The sequence below is a fragment of the Centrocercus urophasianus genome, unplaced genomic scaffold (genome assembly GCF_019232065.1).
Source record: "Centrocercus urophasianus isolate 14NV4802_14NV808 unplaced genomic scaffold, USGS_Curo_1.0 seq_10, whole genome shotgun sequence".
Classification (NCBI taxonomy): Eukaryota; Metazoa; Chordata; class Aves; order Galliformes; family Phasianidae; genus Centrocercus; species Centrocercus urophasianus.
In genome coordinates, this window is record NW_024884142.1 from 89,637,242 (window position 1) to 89,654,817 (window position 17,576).

The 17,576-nt window shown below is 37.7% G+C and overlaps 1 protein-coding gene across 4 annotated transcripts in view; it reads left to right on the forward strand.

Moving 5' to 3' along the window:
• Positions 1 to 17,576, forward strand: part of PLCB1 (phospholipase C beta 1) — a 369,568-nt gene that overhangs the window by 260,722 nt on the left and 91,270 nt on the right. For all 4 annotated transcript variants that reach the window (XM_042829898.1, XM_042829908.1, XM_042829913.1 and 1 more), the window contains exons 11-14: positions 1,026 to 1,183; positions 4,840 to 4,922; positions 11,765 to 11,849; positions 12,321 to 12,498. In XM_042829898.1, the coding sequence (XP_042685832.1) occupies positions 1,026 to 1,183; positions 4,840 to 4,922; positions 11,765 to 11,849; positions 12,321 to 12,498 (504 nt within the window). The remainder of the gene's footprint in view (positions 1 to 1,025; positions 1,184 to 4,839; positions 4,923 to 11,764; positions 11,850 to 12,320; positions 12,499 to 17,576) is intronic.

The window sequence follows — 17,576 nt, forward strand, 5'->3', positions numbered from 1 at the left end:
GGTGAAGCCAACTGAAACATATAGTTCTCAGCATAAAACCTAAACATAGAGCCAAAGAGACAATAAAACCAGGATTAATCTGTACTGTATTATATGCTTGTCTGCGTAAAACATTCTGTGTAACTCCCATCAGTGAAGAATCTTATTCTTCACTTATTCATAAATGAACTCACTGCCTCCTTAGAATGCAAGTGAATTTCCTCCAAAGGATCCATGAAAACCTTCTTGACGCATCTGCTAGAAAGCAGGAAGCTGCATCCATTTTCTTAACATAGAAAGCAAGCACTAGGCTGGTCTTCTGTTATCTTTCTCTCTGTGCTTGAAGAAATTTGTATCCATCCCACTGGAGCCCAACCTGTTGAAACAGCAGAGAGCACTGTGGCTGTAGATCCTTCCCTGAACGCAACAACTGGACTTGTTTGTTTAGTGTTTAATACTTCTGAAGTTTGGGAAGAACTAAGTTTTCCTTGTTTATTTTTAGATTTATATCATGCCATTGTTGGAAGTCAGTAGTCTAATTAAACTTCTTCCTACGTAATATAGTATCACATCAGGAAATTTTACTGATCAACTCAGTGCAGTGGTTACAGTGTTAAGATATAGATTTGAGACCTGGTAATGGTACCTACCATTAGTGATTGTGCAGGGTTGATTTTATCTTGCAGTGAACATGGCATAGTATTTGAGAATTGCTGTCCTGAGTTTCTTTGGATTTCACATTGTTTGGTTTAGAACTGATACAAGTTATTTCATATTAATTCTGTCTAACAGAAGTTTATGAATTGGCTTCAATAAAGTTATTTTTCCTCACAACGGTTTAAGTTATGGCAGAACGCAAACCATGACATTGACTCTGCCTAAGTCATTTCCATGAAATCATTATGTATTTTGTATGCCTTTGAGTGTTATTCCTGTCAGCCGAGGATAAAAGATGCTGTTAACTCTAATTATCATTAGATTATTTGTATTTATTCCCGGGGCCTAAAATGACTCTCCTTTTTCACGTCCTTGTTATGTTGTCTCAGCTGGACAGCTGGCTGGGAACTCTTCAGTGGAGATGTATCGGCAAGTGCTTCTGTCAGGCTGCCGCTGTGTGGAGCTGGACTGCTGGAAAGGGAGAACAGCTGAAGAAGAGCCGGTCATTACGCATGGCTTCACTATGACAACTGAAATATCTTTCAAGGTACAGCAGTACAGCGTGCTGGGGTGGCTGGCTTCAGCTAGGGCAGTTTTTTTTCCACATAAAAAGTGTGATAAGTTCCTTGCTACAATATTGCTGCAAAGGTAGAAGGGAGGAAAAATTTACGAGGAAAAAGGTGTTTTAAGTGGAGATTTCAGAGTATGTGTGGAAGCATTGGAAGAGGTGAACCTTGTAGGGGAAGAGATTTTTGGTGGTTACGCTTGTCCCTGATACTGGGGATCAGATCTGAAGTACAAGAGGAGAAAAATTAGTAGCTTTGGAGAACGTGAGGAGATATTAATGCCATTCAAACCTGTATTTCTGAATTTCATCTTCCATTTCCCTTTTCTGTAATAAAAGGTAAAAGCACTACCTTAGCAATAACATTAAATTGTTACCTGGTTGCTACTGTCAAAGATGTTTTTGATCTGAAGTGTTCTAGGAATGCGATAGAGATATTTTGCCATAGTGTTAATATTGGTAGTCAGCGTAGTTTGTAACGATACCTCGAGATACCATTTTTGAAGAGTGAAGAAGTAATTCTTGTTCATCTGAGACACTAACTCGCTATGGAAATATATTTCTAGACTTACCGGTGTGCAAGAAGATGTGGAAAAATGTCAATTTCTGAATTTGGTTATATTGCAAGGCGATAGATGTGGTTTTTCTGCAAATTACAAATTTGAAGAATGTCTCCCACATCTGAAGCATGAGTTGCTGTTGTTTTTTCTTCTATCTTATATTTCCTTCCTTGAGGAAAAAAATAACAGTACTACCACACAGACAAAACACCAAATTTCACTCAACACCAGAACATTCCTTATTTTTTGTCAATTTGTTTTCTCTAACTCTCCACTGATTGAATTAATCGCAGGAAAATGTAAAACACAACCTTCTTTCACTTTCGGTATTAACTTTCTCCTGAAACTGATGAAAACCATTTATGTTTATATGCACAGAGTTTGATTGCTGAAAGTCCTTTGGTTAGGGGAGATAGCTCTCAACTTCTTTGGCCATGAGTTGGAATTTAAAACAAAATTAACCTGATTCTTAAAAGGAGGGTTGGTAGGAATGAGAATCGCCCTGGTGGTGGCCATCCTGGTAGCTTAGAAGTTCAACTCTAAGCATTGTTTTTGCAGGAGAAGCGTGGAAATGGTTTTAAACCAAATCAAGTTTATTTTGTGTGTCAGTTCAGGGCAAATATTTTTCTCCACACAGAAATTGTAAAAATGTATTGACTGCTGTTTTTCTTTTCAACACTCAACGTATGCTGCTTGGATTAAGAGGAGCAAAATGATAGTGAAATAATGTGTCAGAAGTACATGAATCAATTCAGAGTGATTACTGGGTCTCGAATATTAAATCATTTGTCAGTTCATGCTTTTGGCGTGACTGCAGCACACAGTGTCTCAGACATTCACTGTCTCGCCTTTCACTGCCTCACATAGACTTTCTGAAGCGCAAAGAAAGAAGCAGTATGTGCTGCCCATTCCTATGTTGCTGGAGTTTTTGTTCTGAGGTTTTAGTAGATTTTTTTTTCTGTTCGTTTGCTTTTTGCCTTGCTTCATGACATTTAGAAGATTTTTCTCAGCAGCAGACTGCAAGCTGCTGCAAGGTTGTGATCTTATAGGGAACCAATATTTTTCATGCCATAAACAGGAATCTGTGTACTTGTAAATACCTTGGGGACCTGTTTCAGGTGAGTCATTCTGCAGCAGAAGTAAAATGTGGCACTTACCATTTTGTTCTTTTCTGACCATAGAGAACTTGCATTTACATTTGAAGGCATTGTGAGACTGAATCACTGTTACGCCACAGACCCTGTATCTGAGGTTTTTATCCACAAATTTCATCAATGTCATCCTGGTTTTTACTCTTTTAGGCTATTCTTCTCCGTATGTGCTGAATTTTATCCCTTTTTGCAGCTGAGAATGCAGTTGAAAGTGTCTTCGTGGATCTTCATGGATTTATTTGCAGCTAAAGCAGTGCATAAGAGCCTGAAAGGCCTCCCTCAGGACTGCTCTCAGCAGTGCTTTCATACCCAGTCTCCAGTCTTAAGCCCTGGGTCATGCTCTGTAAGCAAAGGGGGTAGGATGTAAGTGGGTGGAGACCAAGCCAACACCAGTGATGTGGGTAGAAAGCATTTAGATGAGATGACTTAATATTTGTAATCCTATTCTCAGTCTTGCTGTTCTCTTGCAATGGCAAAACTGCCAGAGATGGTCTTGAGAGTCCCACATTACAACCAATGTAAGGTGGCATCAGCATTTAGTGATTTGCTGGTGCTGGAAAGCGCGTGCAGCAAGAGTCACTCTGTTGTATGTTGTTTGCCCATGGGAGAATCACTACTGCGAAACTGCAGCTTCCTACCTGCTTTCATGCAGCCTTCTGCACCACTTATTGTTCCCTCAGTAAATACTTTGCCTTTCTGCTTTCTTTAAAGACTTAGTTGAAGCATGTGAATTGTTAGTGATATGTGAGGCATTCATATATTGGATGGTTGCAGTTTATTAAATGGAGTCATTCATCACCTGTTGGAGTGTGCTGAAGAAGCTGCTTTCTCATCTTGTAAGACATGCTGTGACAGTTCATGCCTCTCGTAAAGGCTGTAAATTGTGGACATAGCATAGCTTATATCAGCAGATCTTGAGATGGTGTATGCGTTACTTTCAGCCCAGAATCGGAAGGAATGGACCAGAAATCATGCTTTCATGTTAGGAAGTGCATTTCTTTTACACTTTTGAATCTGGCATTTTCAAGTACGGAAAGTGAATAAAAGGAATCCCTATGGAGTGCTAGTTTGAAATAAATAAATCTTAAAATTTTAAGTCATTATTATGATAGGGGGTGGAACAGGCTTATGAGATCTTTCAAACTCCAGAAGTTGACAGAGAGAACAGTAAAACCTTCAGTACTTAATAAGTTGTCATGAAAAAAAGATCAATATTCCAATAGGAAATTGGGAATCATTTCTAATGCTGAGTGCATCGCTGTATCATGTACCTCACTAAAGTTAGTATCACCAAATGATTAAGCTACTATATTTACAGTTGTTACTTTCTAGCAAAAGCAAAATGACACTTCTACATAACTTTAAATTTCTGAGCCCTTTGTGATTAATACTATGTTGTTATAATTGAGTCACTTTCTCCTTTCTTTTGCTCTGGAGAGGTTTCTCTCATCAAAAATAACAGAGAACTAAAACTTGTTAGTCAGTCACTAAGGATTTTAAGGGTATCTGCTTGTGTTGATTATATGAGTGTGATATGAGATAACTTTGTAGAAGATAAGAGTTTGTCAGTGTCATTATTATTATGCAAAATTCATGAAAAATATAGCTTCAGGCGTGGAACAACACTGTGCAAAGACCAAGTTTTACATCTGAACTTCTGATTTAGGCAGACATAGGTTTTCTCTGGAGAAGCATCATGCAGGAGATTCATCAGACATTTTGGAGATGTGGTTACAGTTCAGGCAGAAAAAATTGGTTGCTGCAGAAAGCTCATGTATAGCTTTCAAGGATGTTTAGGATAGAAGATCTGAGTATGATTTTAGGTAGTTTAGATACAATTTCTGTTGGGTTTATCTGTTTTCAAATACCAAAATACTTGTTTCTATGGAGACATGAGTTTGTAACTGTGTGTATTTTGATTCTTTAGGAAGTAATAGAAGCTATTGCTGAGTGTGCATTTAAGACATCGCCCTTTCCAATCCTCCTTTCCTTTGAAAATCATGTGGATTCGTAAGTAATTACCCTGTTTCCCTGTATGGTGTTATATTTTTGTAACTAAACACAGGATTGTGAATGAAGTTGAGGCAGGTTTATTATCTGATGTGATCAACAGCTCTTATCCAAACTAAAAGGTTGCATCAATTTAAGTAGCTAAAATTATCAGAATGATTTGGGTATGTTATTAAAAACCTTCCTGAATTAGAATATTTAGATTCTTTAGATGGACAGAGAAAGCTTAAATAATTAAGAGTCAAATTTTGTTAATTTTATAGGCTCAGTATGCCCTACTGAAATGAAGTGGTACTTCACCAAAGAAAAAGAAGCAATGTTTCACCTGCTTGTGACCCTGTTCTGCACTACAAACATATTCTATGCACAGTATTTGGTCTGTTTCTCATGTTAGAAATAAAGATCAGAATTGGCCTTTACCAGAACTGGTTCCCTACCGGGACTAGGCCTAGCCTAGCTAGGATTGCAAAATAGGGGGCATGTAAAGCTAGGAATTCTTCACTTTCTAAAAAAAAAAAAAAAAGAAAATATCTATTTGCATAAGCTGTTTTCTCTTCAGGGAGCTTTGCTTGTTTTAATTGCAAATGATGCATGTTTTACTGCAGAAGAGAAGCAAAAAAAAAAAATGTGAGAACACTTATGAATTTGTCCCTGTTACCTATGTTGTTATTACTAACTTAGATCTGGTTTTCATTTTTATGTTTCACATGATCTTTTGTTTGATTTTGTGTATAGACACCACATTTAAAAATGAAATGACATTGGCACATATCATGTGCCTTAGCTTCACTTGTCTTGCTCCCTTTCGTTTTCTACTGTGAAAACATTTTCAGCACTTCTGGAGCCAATTTGGGTTGAGAAACATTTCTTTCATTTAAAAGAAAAAGTAATCTTTGGGGATTTAATACAAACTAGAAAAGGTGTTGGCACTTTTTTCTTCAAAAAGGAAAAAGGTGAGGGCTAGCTGGCTTTTCCACTGTTTTAGGAAGAGCGTTCTTTTTAAAAGAAACTGGTAGAGGAAGCTATAAATGAATGTGTTTAAGAACAGAGTGACAATGCTGATCAAAAATAGCTTAGGTAGAAAAATTTTAAATATCAGAGCTTCCATACAATGCCCTTACCTTCACAACACGTTTACCATATAATACCATACGATCCACTTTTTTACATGGGTAGATAGTGATAGAACAAGGGGGAATGTTTTTAAGCTGAAGAAGGAAAGATTCAGATTACATGTGGGGGAAATTTTTCTCTGAAAGGGTGTTGAGGTGCTGTGGTAGGTGGTTGGAACTTGATCCTTGAGGTCCCTTCCAACCCAAGCCATTCTATGATCATATAACCTTTCAGAATAAACTTAAGCTATGTTTTGTTGACAAACACATGCTTGCATTGTGTGGTTTATAAGACAGTGTGGTTATTTAAAAAATCTACCTAACTGTTAAATCCTGCTCAGTTGGTTCTGTCTTCCTCAAAAAGACCACTCACTTGCTGTGTTATTTTCTTTCTCCAATCAGTCCCCACACTCTTCTTTTTGGGTTGGTTGTATCACTTCCAAGGCTTTTGTACTCACATACTGCAGTAGGTTTTAATTCACAGTGCTTTTCACAGTACTTCTAAATGCAGCTTCTTGTCTTTAGGAAAGTTCTCAACCATCATTCTTAAATCCATTTCATTTTGTATTCATTCTTCTCTTTCTACTAAAACGTATATTTGGAGAAGGTACTTCTAATTTATCTTAACCGGAACAGTTATGTTTTTCTTCTTCTAAAGTCATTAAGACTTAAATCTTCCAGAGTGGCTTGTTGTATGTTAAGAAAATATAGTAAATAATTGAGTAAGACAAACTTGGCTCAGATGTGAGGTATGTGCACAAAGCTGTATGATGAAACTTCATCAGAGTCAAAGGTGTGGTGACGCTGCGTGAACGTATCAGAGGTACCAGAATTACTGCTGCATTACTTCAATCTTAAGAATTCTGCCCCACAGAAAGCACTGTATCTTCCTCTTCAGAAAACTCCAGTCATAAAAGAATGAATTATCTCAATGTTTTCTGTTTTTTTATTTTCTTATTTATTTCTATTACATACATTTTTAGCAAAGGAAGTCTAAGAAATCAATTTAAAATATTTTCTCTTTTTGAGCTTTACTGTTGTTTGTGATCTTTTGCTGCAGTAAATCATCAAACTTAGTGTGTGTGAGTTCTAATTTTGCTTTGGCTGAAAATAATTTCTAGTTATTTTACTGACTGCTACAATTATCCCTTCATTTCTTCACTGGTTTCTACTGAAATCTGCAATTAGTCATGCCACTCAAAGAAACCTTCATCTAATTCCATGGAATGCTCCCTTTGTCTTTTCCTTTACTTGGAATGTTGTTTTTCTCCTAGATCTTAAAATTGAGTTTGTGAGTATTAACAAACACTGCTAAGTGGTTCTGTAGAACTGTCAAAACAAGTCTTAATGACATCAATTCTTACTTTGGGGTGACCAAATTTTCTCTTCTGATTGTCAAGTTGCAAGAGTCAGTCAGTGTGCATGAGTGAAATGCTGGTCCCCTACAAATGGATGGAAATGTTGGCATTGGTTTAAGCAGAAGTATGGTTTACCCTGTGATTTTTATGCATGGCTGTTAGGCATTGCAGTTATCAGAGTTAAGTGAGTTATATATCAGCAGCATACATATGACAGGATTCATCACCACTGGACTTACAATGCAGTTTTTCTTCCCCGGGTTTCTGTTTACGAGGGTATTTTTAACACTTTTTGTTCACCTAAGAAATAAATTGTTTGTTTGTTAGCACATAGTGTTAGTCATCTAGTTTTGCTTTCTTTCGGATTTTGTTGTAGGATTCCTCTCAAACACGTAGCATGTAAATAACTTTGATTTCCTTTACTCTGTGTATTCGTTCTTTTATTTTTATGCAATGAAAAGTTTAGAAAAATAAGTAAGTTGTAGAATTTAGATTATATACAATGTTATGCATACCATCATTTTTATTAAAATCTAAATGTGGATACTGAAAAAGACCGTAAGAAGAAAAGACATGCTTCTCTCAAAAAACAGAAAACTGACCTGAAAATTCTTAAAAGACCTCAAGAAGACCTTGATGTTTAAAGCTGAGCTTACAAGAAGATAAGGTATCTGCAAATCTGAAAGCAGACAACCTATAATTAGAAATGCACTGATGACATAGCAAAAAGGTTAAGTGATCCTTGAGCAATATCCGTAGATTTCTTCCAAGATTAAATTTAATTACAGTTATTCATACAGCTGATTTCTTGATGGAATTGTTTCTTCAAACATTAATGGAATTATTATCACTTTTTCTTCCAACACTTCAAATTATTTTAAACTCTTTTGGGAAGGATCTGTGTCTTTGTTTGCTTTATGCAGAATAAGGACCTCTGCAGAACGATAATACGTTAGGAGTAGTTGTGTGGTAGTATCAGAGAGCCTCTGTGAATGACCTTCATAAATGGCATAGCACCAAGACAGTAAAATAAAATACAAGCAATGCAATAAAGTTAATGAAAATATTTCTTCAGATTCCCTGTACTTCCATATCTCCAGGTGTCACGTTACCACTTTCTCTTCCCTTGCCCTGCCACATTCTAAGGGCACATGTATACATTCCATGTGGTAACCATCCGTATCCACACAAGTGGAATTCATCCAGCAGATAGAGTTGTTTTGAGGCAATCAATTTTCATTACGTTAAATGAACCCTAGGAGAATTTCCAATAACAATAGATACGGACGTTTTTTTTTTCCCACTGGAATTAGATGACTTGCTGTTGTTAACAACACAGATGAGAAAATACATTGATGTAGAAAAGTTGGTTGCTCTGGTTCATAATTTTGAAAAGAAAATAAAATAAAAGGAAACAAATACTCCAACTTGTAAAGCACTTTAATAGTAATAGTATTGCTAATGATCTCTCTCTCTCACTTAAAATGAAGTATGTGTTTGTGGGTATCATAGAAGGTACCACTTGTTTAAATACTGAACTCCTACATAATTCTTGTCTCCTAAATTTATCAAGTTCTTTCTTGGGGGCTTTTAAAAATAACAGTTCATATGGTCCAGCTGACAAGAAAAAGTAATTCTGTTATGTCAAGATTTTTGTTCTTTGACATTGTCTAGTATTGCAAGACTTTATATTTGTGATTTATTATTTTTATATTATTATTTTTTATGTATTTCTATATTATTAACAACTGTTCTTATTTTTCCTTTTCTTCCTTTTTTCCCCTCTGCAAAATGATTACATTGGAATTTATGTGCTAAACCAAAAAGTGCTGCATAGAATTTTTCTCTTTTGCAAAAATGGAAGTCCTCACTATTTGCTCTATGATGTAACCATGTGTAATTAAACCTGGAATGACAGAAGAATTTGTTCTGAATTTGTTCTAGCTGTTTTATATGAAAGTTATTAGATAAGAGTTGTGCATCCTTTTTCTATTTCTTATCAGAAGTTCTTTTTTGGAGTCAGTGTGCCATTCAGAAATGCTGGTGTCACAACTCACATCTAATTTGTAAGACTTTAATTACTGTGCTCTTGTGATTCAAGGAAATGTTCCTTGGACTTTCTGGGTCCTAAGACCATGGGTGTATTCACAGGACATACTTGTGGGGATGATTGGAATAATCCCCATAGACCCTTTGTAGGCGCTAGCTGTAGCAAAATACTCAGTCTGCTTTCTTACTGGAACAGAATGTGGTGCCTTTATTTTTCTTGGTAGCTGGCAGTTAGAAATAGCTAAAGCATTGTCACTGCCTGATCTATTCCTCCCGTCACCATCTCCTTTGTGGGTTCTTAGTTTCACTGCCTTGCCTGTCTTCATCTTAATTTTCCATCCTCAACTAAAAGTGGCTCTTAGCGTTTTTGCAGAATTGGCTGCAAGTAAAAGAAATTAATGAAATACTGTAGTGATTTAAATTGCGTGCAGCACTTCTATAGCTTGGTGGAATAATTTAAAACCTACTCTCGGTATGTTTTGTAAATGACTGAGCTAATGGCCAGTTCACCCTGTATCTGCTTCAAGGGACAGCCAGCATGCTGATCTCGGGGAAATTACATTTTCTGATTCAAATGCCACCCACCCTTTATCTCAGCTCTGGTTTAGCCCTGCTGAACTCAGGAAGAGCTCCATTGCCAAGTGCTCAGTTGGTGGCTAATGGCAAAATAGACACTGAAGTCGCTGTATTCCTAGTTTGCAAGAGAAAATGAACACTACTTTTTTCATACATATTCTGTTCTACTTTGTCATGAAAAATAGCTCCATGGTAACATAACATACATGCTTATATCATCTGTGTATCTTCCATAGTATGTGGTTCATAATTAATAATAATTGAGGAAGTTGTATTAAACAAACTTTAATCAAAACTTCTCCAGAGAGTATCAAAAATGAAAATTTTGGAAGAAACCTAAGCTCAGATGTTCCAGACTTTGTTAGACGTATATAACGAACATGCACAGTTGTCTAAAATTAGAGAATGATTTTAGCACTGCACTGTATGTTAAGATGATTTGGGTAATATTTCTAAGCGATGTAACCTATCCTCAATCCCAGAACTCCTATCACTGTGATACGCAGCAATTTCATTATTGTGTTGCACTTTGGGAAAATTGATTGTGAGTAAAACTTGCTGAGATCGAGTTTATTTCTAGAGGACATCAAGACAACCACTAAAGTAATTTATCATGGTAAAATTCAACACCAGATCTGATTTGAAAATAAGGAAATAAAGAATCTGACTGTTGACCCAAAAAACAAGCAAAAGTAATCATTGGCAGTTCCACCTGGTGTATTTATATTGGTCCCAGCTATGTATGCATTACAGGCATGCAGTATTTAATTTAAAATGCAGTTACACCAGCACTTACTACAGCAATTCTCCAAATTGACATAATGCCTCTTAACATTAGGACTAATTACATCTATGCTATGACTTCTGCCAGTGAGGATGCAGCAGGAGGCGGGAGCAGCACAAGCTGCTGGTGCCAACCTCACCCATGAGGTCTGCGAGTGGGCCAGCACCACCTGGGGGAGAGCATTGCAAAGCTGCTTCTGGGAGCAGGGCTTGAGCAGGAAAGACTGTCATGCTACAGGCACAGCACCCAAAGCACTCATCTCACATAGGCTGAAACAAATAGGTTGGGAATGTGGGCTGCTGAGATGAAATCTGCAGTGAAGCTAGCTGCTCCTCTATCAGTACCTTTAACTGATGCATTTTTGCTGCTTTTGAAACTCAAGTAACGTCTTCTCCCTATTTTTCTTGCAGTTGTGCCCTGGAGACTCAAGGGCACGACCTTGTAAGATGACAAGTTTGGGACGCTGGCAGAGGAGGCTGCTCTGTGTGTAACTGTTAGGGTTTTGATGCCTTAGGTCAGGTATGATGAGAAATAAAAAAATCCAAATGGAAGGAGGGGTGTGAGAAGAATGCCTGGCATGTGTGTAAAGTAACACAAGGAGGAAAATATGCAACCTTTGAATAAAATGTTGTCTGAAAGAGGCAAATTCATGCAAGTTATTTCCCCAAAGGTGATAACTGACATCCTCATTTTTTTTTCTCCTAAGTGCGTGGGTAAAATACAACTCCGAAGTTCAGTTATACCATTATTCAAGTGCCTAGTGACTTCATGTGTCATCCTTTTGATGAGCTTTATCAAAAGAATCAGAATAATTGCATGATATATCTATGTCTCTGTGAACAATTCACAGTGATTGAATCAGGAAATTGTATCTTGTTTAGGGATATTAGGTATTCCATTACTGCTGCTTTCAGTCTGTAGCATTAGTAGGACTCATTTCTTTCTTTCTTTTCTCCCCTTTAGCCCTAAACAACAGGCAAAAATGGCAGAGTACTGCAGATTAATATTTGGAGATGCATTGCTTATGGATCCATTGGAAAAATACCCGGTAATATGGTTTGGTATTTATATGATCATAGATATCTTGTGAATTTCTACTTTGTTCAGTCCAATGTCATTCTTTATATGCAGCCTTCCAAGACAGAGTCTAAAAGAGGGCTTTAAACAATTTGTGATGTTGGTGACGTAGTCATATCATTTCTGATCCAAAAGTTGTTTTGATATACTGCTTTGTAATCCTCTAATTGCAATTGATTCTTATAGCCACTGATTTATAATGTTTGCTTTCACATTTGAACTTACCGAAGTTATTACTATAGACATTTCATAAGGTATTTTTCTTCTCTTATATGCCTTCTGTAGCCCTGTTTTACTTAATGAAGATTACCTGTTGTTCAAGTGGTTGCATTTTACCAGGGTTCATAGAGGTTACAAAATTATGCACCATGTAGGTCTTAAGAAATTGCTGTAAGCTTGTTTGTTGTTTTGTGGTAAAAGATTTCTCTTTCTTTTCTGAAAGCTTGAACCTGGGGTTCCTCTTCCAAGCCCTATGGATTTAATGTACAAAATTCTGGTGAAAAATAAAAAGAAGTCACATAAGTCTGCAGATGGAAATGCCAAGAAGAAGCTCGCAGAGCAAGCTTCCAACACTTGCAGTGATACATCTAGTATGTTTGAGCCTTCCTCCCCAGGAGCAGGTATGAATGGAATCTACAAATGTGCTTCTCACTAAAACACAAATACTTAATTAAAACTGTGATTTTCAAGCCATTAACATTGCTCTAGTAGGGTAAAGGTGCACCGGGATAGGTTTTGCTCAACAGGAAGCAACACCAAGTCTCATTACTCTAGGAGTCTTCAGAGGTCTCAAGGCTGAGGGATCACTTATAGTGTGACCTAAAAATCAGTGAAGTACACTAACGTTTACCTGGACTATTTAGGAAATAGAACAAGCTACTAACTCCATATACCAACTATAATTCATTGCATATATACTAATAATGCTTAGGGTATATGCAGGGGACCACTGTAAGTATTAATATACAAAAAAATATGGTAAGATGTGCTCTGAAAAGCCTAAAGTCTAGCTAGAACAGAAAAATAAAAGTGCAGGGAAAAAAGATTTGTGCTACATGATGGGAACGGATCATCAGCAGGACAAGCAATAAGATGTGTGTATCCCAATTCCCAACCTGGTGTCTGTTCCCAGGACCACAGTTTCTCCTTCTTCATAGGACTGAAATTGTAAATTGCTAAAAGCAAAATAAATAAATAAATAAAGTGTTTATGCCCTAATAGTGGAATACTTTAAATGTGGATTGAAAGCTCTTCTAGAATATATACTTCATGTCATTTGCCATCAATTTTTTTACCCTCTTGTTTATAACTTTTTTCAAATTCTGATTAATCGAGCTGAAAGTCTTCATGCTGGCAGTTTGCCTCGAGCTCAATTAAAAACAAAACAACAACAACAATCCTGTTGTATTTGTGGATAACATTGTTTATCCTATTAAAAGCAAAGACAGAATGAGTTTTCAGCCATTGTGTTAAGAAACTTTAAAAAGGTCATGCTTTGGATTAGAGCTTAAATTTCAGAAGATTCATCATGGTGTCAGGAATGATTTACTTCTGTTTTCATGGTTCGCTCTAGACAAACCAGAAGCAGCAGAAAAATTAGCAAGCATATGCCAACCTCTTTCTCCTCAAAACCTGAGGGGAACTGGTTTGCTCTGGTTTTTTCTCTATCCGATATGCATGGAAGGTAACAGCTTGGTACTTCAGGAACCTCCCAGGAAAAGGCTCGGGCTGTGAATCTTGGGTGTTGATGGTTAGGGAAAGACAGAGGAATAAGTCCCACAGCAGAGTTTGTAATTTTAAAAATCAGTTGTGAATATTATGTCTGTATTACTTATGTAACAAATGGTGTTCCTTATAGATTTCAAAGGTGAACACCTAGAAAATGCAAGAACCGAGATGGCAAAATTAATGTGGTCATTTGATTCATCTGTGAATGGGCAAATGTATACTTGTAATCCTTGACAGCCATTGTTTCTCCTATGCCTCTTTTGGAAAATGACAATAAGTCAATATTTTTTCACTCTGTCATTCATACGCTATTCCAGATCTAGCATCTTCACCTTGCAGTGTATTTCTGTGGGGATATCCATGCTGCGTATGAGCACTTGACAAACAACAGTGGATTTATATTAACAATACCTGTGGGGAGTGAGATAGTATTAATCTAATTTTATCGAAGAAGAGCAGAGTCTGAGAGGCTTAAGAACAATTCGGAGGCAACTGACAAGGAACATCCAGGATTTGCTTTTTAAGACTATGCTAAATTGAGAAGTATTCAGAGTGCAGAGATTTCTGGAGATCTCAGCTACAACTATGAGCACTGAGCACTTCTGTAGATTAGAGAACCATAAAATCTTTTCAGTTGGAAGGAACCTTTAAAAGGCATCTCATCTAGCTCCCCAGCAGCGAATGGGGACATCTGCAGCTAGATCGTGTTGCTCACAGCCCTGTCCAGCCTAACCTTCCCATCTCTCTCTTGATCATCTTCTATTCAGTATTATAGTGTCAACTTCTTCTGCTTATCAGCTGGGATTCAGCCTCCTTTGGCTGCTTGTTGTGTTGTCCACTGGGCACTCTTATTCCTCCACTACTCTGCCCCACATTACTGATGATTTACAGGGGAAAGTTGTGCTGATCTGGCCTTCACGAGATTTTAAATGAGTATTTTCATGCAGTGCAAAAAATACAGAGATTCATATGTCAGTTAATAGCTGATTTATCTGTGCCTTACATTGTTTGAGCTCAGGTTTAAATTAAGACCAAATAAGTCAATTTTGTGATAAGTTTATAAAACATACTGTATGAAAACTCAGTGATGATGATATGGTAGCAATGATTAAAAAACAGCTCTAAAACAGGAGTTTTGCAGAATGGTTCACAAATTGTTCAAGACAGTTGTAAAAACTAACTTCAGTAGGGTGTAACATCAGTAAGTGGAAAAAGCTTACATCTCTAAAGCTGGCCCCATAGATACAGCAATGCTGGCAAAGCAGAAAAGGAATTTCTGAGATAACACTTGCGTAAATGTCATTTTGGTAAATAAGAGTCTTAGATCCTGGTTACATAAACAAGCAAACAGGTGCAATTTTCAAATAAGTGTAAGTAGTTAGATCACACTGCCAAAAGAAAGTGTCAGTTCTGCTGAATATGTCTGTATGTTGCAGGCCTTTGCTTCAGGAAACCAAAACTTGTTAATTGAATAGTATGTACATTTTGGAGCAAATTGGTGAACTCCCCGTAACAAAATCAAATTTTTCTCTAAGTAGTGGCTGCTGTAAGGAAGTCACAGGAAGACAGAGAGAAAATAGAATCATCTCCCTGGTTTCTGTGTGACTAACTGGAAAACTGAGTAAGAAGTTTAATACTTAGTTTTCATAAATACTTTGATGGCTTGATAAATGCACTGCTGCTGCAAGCCATTGAGGCAGTGACCCATTGCTATATAGTAAAATGTTCTGGCATCTGAGTAAAGTTTACTTTTCCTTTTCAAAAATGGTTAATGCTTATGTACAGCTTTTGCAAATAATGAGAGGTGATTTCCTCCACAAGGTGTTGGTAGCTGCTTGAACACCATAAATCCAATTCACGGAGTTATCAAGCAGCATCAGTAGATATCACACTTACAATCCATTTTGACTGTTCTTTTAAAGGGCTCTGACGAAGTAAATTAGCAAATTCTCCTGAATTTTCCAAGCAACATATTGCATTTTATTAAGTTCTCAATATCTGTCAATTTTGTCTGTCAAACTGCTGAGTCGTGGTGGGATTAAATATTCTTTAGTTCTTTGATTCCCTGCCCTTAGTAACAATGATTTGGCTTGTCATTCCCAGCTCTCCTCTCCCGATCATCTTCTATTCAGTATTACAGCATCGACCTCATCTATTCATCAGTAGGGATTCAGCCTCCTTTGGCTGCTTGTTGCATTGTCCACTGAGTGCTCTTATGCCTTCACAACTCTGCCCCTCTTAGTAGTGAAAATATCCTTGAAACTAGTACTGTTACTCCACTGAGAAGTTTGCTGTGTAGTTCTTGGAGCTGTTGAAAGTCATTGGGCTTTGTGTGTGATAGGAGTATGATCTTTTTATTTCCTGATATTCTTCTCTCTGCCCTTGTCCATAGGCTGGCTCTTGTCTTATACTTGTACAGCAAGCTTTTGCAGCAGGAACTCTCTCTGTAACTGTGTTACACTTTGCATAGGGATGTCCTGTGCTGCTGTTTGGAATCCCATCTAGTTGTCCCCTGCGTGCACGCACACACACACACTTACTGGGTCATACTGCATATGCCAGCACATGTACTTTTATGACTAGAAGTGATGGCATGGAAGAAATCTCACCAACTGTGTGGGAAGGTGAGCATAGAGGCATCTGTAGCACAGACATCTTCTCTGTCTGATCAAGGCTTGCTCAGAGTTTGTGTCCCAGCAGTTTAACAGCGAAAAGAAGCTTTGGTCTGAGGACAGAACCATGCATGTGAGGGAAAGTCAATGTGGGCATAGTCATAGTTTCAAAAACTCCTAGTTCTGTGCTTGCAATCCTGTATATTATTTGTGCTGGATTTGCAGTCTGATGAATAACTTGAAAAAGAGATCTGATCTCCTTGGGAGTTTTCCTGTTAAATATTTTTTAATAAAAGAATACTGTGTTCCCTCCCTGAACACTTCCAGCAAGAACAAGCTGGTATCTCAGCAGTGCAAGTTGGCTGAAATCTGCCTATGTCCCCCTTGTAGACTATGGGGAGTATTATTTTGCCAGTCCAGATGAATTGATTGAGAGCTTCCCACCCAAAGATTGTCCCTGTAAATCCTGTGAGAACATGGCTAGCTCTTTGTGGTACACTGAGGTTCCCTGAACTGTCCCTTGAGCCTGTTGAGCAATCATGTTATTTTCTTCAATGAAATGTTCAGGAAGAAATGTGTTCATGAATAACAGCATGACATTTCAACATCTGCATCTGCAGCCTGGGTAGTCATCATTTCATTGTGAAAGGCACACTCATTATTTAAATCGTATGTGATGTACGTGGCCTCCCTAGACATGATTCAAGGCCTCTTGGAACAGAGAGGAATTTCTAGATTCGGTGGGCTTTGGATTAGACCCTGCAGTGACAGTAGAAACTGAAATACCGTTCTCTGGAGAGTTGGGGAATGCTGCACAGTGGTTAAGATTTTTGTGCTGCCAAAATAATTGCAACTGCTGAAGAAAGCTGAAAGGTTTGTGGAATGAAACCTTTAAAGAAGTGTTGTCGATCTCAACGGTGTGGACAGGTGACTGCAGTAGAAGTTAAACCTGCTTTTCCAGAGTCTTCTAAAGGTACATGGTGTATACCTTGTGACTGCCAAATACACAGGAGGAGTTACCTAAGAGAAAGATGGGTTGATTTCCAACGCAACCAAATCAAAACATTGGGGAGGGAAGGATATTCATTCGTTAAAAATAATGAATCTATGTCTTACCTCTAGGAATTTGTTAGTACATTGCAATTGGGAACAAGTCTTAAAAAATGTTTCATTTGCTCTGTCAGTGTGCTTTCAGGGGAAGGATGATCTTTATGCATCTTCATCACATTACTCGATTTGCACTGCCCTCAGCCGGTGCAGCTGAGCAATGAGTCCAAGCAGTCAGACGCACCAACGGTGTATCAGGGGAGGGAAGTGTGAGCAGACTCCTGCTAGCTGTGCTACCTGGGTGCACACAC